Below are 2,704 nucleotides of genomic sequence, written 5' to 3'. Positions count from 1 at the left end.
GAAAGGAAAATACAAACAGCTCCTAAGCATGTGAAAAGATGCTCAACTTCATACATCACAAAAGAAGGCAAATTAAAACTTCACTGAGAGTTCTATAAGGAACTCCCATAACCCAGTATTACAAAGGCAAATAAGTCAATACAAAATGGGGAAGAGATTTGAAAAGACACTCCACAGAAGATTAGGAACAGAGCTGGGTGCAGTGGCTCACGTCTGTCATCCCAGCACTTTGGGAGGTTAAGATGGGAGAATCACTTGAGGCCAGGAGTCCGAGACCAGTCTGGGCAATGTAGCAAGACTCTGTCTCTACGAAAAATTAAAAAATTAGCCAGGCATGGTGGCTTTCACCTGTAGTTCTAGCTACTTAGGAGGCTGAAGTGGGAGGATCATTTGAACCCAGAAATTCGAGGCTGCAGTGAGCTATGATTGCACCAGTCTCTGCACTCCAGCCTGTAAGAGAGACCTTGTCTCATAAAGAAAACAAACAAACAAGCAAAAGATTAGGAATAGCCAATAAGTACTTGAAAATATGTTCAACATCATTAATTATCAGGGAAATGCAAATTAAATATATGATTAGGTACCACCACATATCTTCTACAATGAGCAAAATATAAAATAATAACAATATCAAGTATTGATAAGGATATGTGACTATTGAACTTTTGTACTTTGCTGATGGGAGGATAAAATGATACAACCACTTTGGAAAGCAGATGGCTAGTTTTGTATCAAGTTAAACATATGTTATATTGTATTACTCAGAAATTTCACTTCTTAGAAATTACTGAAGACACATGAAAGCATATAAACACAAAAATATTTGTACATGATTATTCATAACTGATTTATCCATAATAGTCCCAAGCTGGAAATTATATATCCATCAAATTTGTATTTTTTAAAAAATATAAAAATTATCTGGGCAGGGTGGTGCACTCCTGTAGTCCCAGTTACTCGGGAGGCTGAGGCAGGAGAGTCACCTGAATCCAGGAGGCAGAAGTTGCAGTGAGCTGAGATCACGTCACTGCACTCCAGCCTGAAAGACAGCAAGACTCCATCTCAAAAAATAAAATAAAATAAATAAAAAATAAAAGTATACATATTCAATTTTTTTTTTTCTAAATTTAAGCAAGGAAAATTGGGGAAAAAGCCAAACCTGCCACCTGCTAACAACTAGTAATGACTATAACAAGAATTGGGTAAAGCTTTAAAACACACTGAGGAACACAAAGGAAGGCACAAAGGGAACAAATATACCATGTTTTTGAAGAGGAAGACTCAACATAATAAAAACTTCAGTTCCCCATAACTTACTTGATAAAGGTGATGCAGTCTATTACCAACACCATTTTTTTAACCAGACAAGCTGATTATAAAGTTTATATGAAAAAAATGAACATCAATATATGAATGAAAAACAAACCCAAAAGGTGTGGCATATTTGAATATTCAATGCAATACTACTCTGCAATAAAATGGGTGAATCTCAAAAACATGCTGAACAAAAGAAGCTGGTCAGAAAAGAGTACACATTATCTGATTCCATTTCTGTGAATTCTGAAACAGGCAAAACTAATTTTTTTTCACAGATAAGACTTTTTTATTTGCCACTATTGTAAGTCCTAACTTTAAACAGATTCAAGGACTGGGTGGTTCATATCCATCAGCTCGTTCAGCTTTAGCACCTGTCTCATCCCCAGTGGCTTTTCCAGAACTGCTACCTTCACCATGAAGCTCCATGAGTTTTCCCAATTCAAACTTGGGCTTCTTCAGCACTTTTACTTTGCTAATGAAGACATCATGGAGAGGATAAATAGATTGGCAAGCCTTTTCTTTGTCTTTTCCAGTGCTGTCTAGAATCAATTTACTGACCACTTCTTTGAGGTCATTTGTCTGCACCTCTCAGGTCATGATTTCCATCATCTTCTTCTGGATTTGGCGAACCTGTTGATGCTGAGCATAAGAGGTCTTCCATATCTGATTGTTGTGTTTCTTAGTAAAACCAACTCAGAACAGATGAAGCAAGTAACTGTCGGTAGTCTTGACATCGACGTGAGCTTCAATCATTGTCTGCCATTTTTTGACCATGGAGCACATTTTGTCACGGGTCAGATCCATGCCACGGAAGTTTGTCAGGCAGTTTTTGCCTTGAACATCTTCAGTAATCAGCTTGAATTTTCTAAATACAACATCATCATTCTGCAAATCAGCAAGACTCACTTCAAACACATGACCCTTGAGGCCATCTGATACATTTGGGTTCCTTCAGTCCTGGTGACTAGCATCTCTCCAAGATTTCTTATAGTGAACATAGCAGGTGCTTTCACATCATACCAATCTTTCTTAGAAAATGGATCAACCACTTTCTTCCTGGCCCCCTGTTTGCCACCTTTCTTAAGGCGCTTGTTCTTGCCAATGGCCATGGTGCTGCTCAGAGAGCCAAAAGGGCTCAGAGAGCCAAAAGCAAAACTAATTTATAGTGATAAAAATCACAGTAGTGGTTTCTTCGGACAGGACATGGAGGGTGTTGATTGAGCAGGGACACAAGTTAATCTTTTGGGGCGATGGAAATGTTCTATACCTTGATTGATTCAAAACTCTTTGAACTGTACAACTAAAATGAGTCCATTCTATTGTATTAAAATCATAGTCCAATAAGGATGATGTTAAAACCACACTGAGATAACCTTCACCTATCAGA

General features: G+C 37.8%; 1 protein-coding gene across 1 annotated transcript; it reads right to left on the bottom strand.

Moving 5' to 3' along the window:
- Positions 1-2,219: 2,219 nt before the first annotated feature.
- On the bottom strand, positions 2,220-2,452 carry LOC102122814 (small ribosomal subunit protein eS1B-like). Its single transcript, XM_065536036.1, has one exon. It carries the CDS (start codon positions 2,424-2,426, stop codon positions 2,220-2,222), a length of 207 nt encoding a protein of 68 aa, XP_065392108.1. The 5' UTR covers positions 2,427-2,452.
- Between the last annotated feature and the right edge of the window lie 252 nt (positions 2,453-2,704).

Source organism: Macaca fascicularis, chromosome 1 (assembly GCF_037993035.2).
Source record: "Macaca fascicularis isolate 582-1 chromosome 1, T2T-MFA8v1.1".
NCBI lineage: Eukaryota > Metazoa > Chordata > Mammalia > Primates > Cercopithecidae > Macaca > Macaca fascicularis.
The sequence above is the reverse complement of the archived record's forward strand: the minus strand, read 5'-3'. Positions and strand labels throughout refer to the sequence as shown.

Excerpts from the sequence above, each read along its gene's own strand:
- LOC102122814 (XM_065536036.1), bottom strand. The coding sequence starts at position 2,426 with ATGGCCATTGGCAAGAACAAGCGCCTTAAGAAAGGTGGCAAACAGGGG.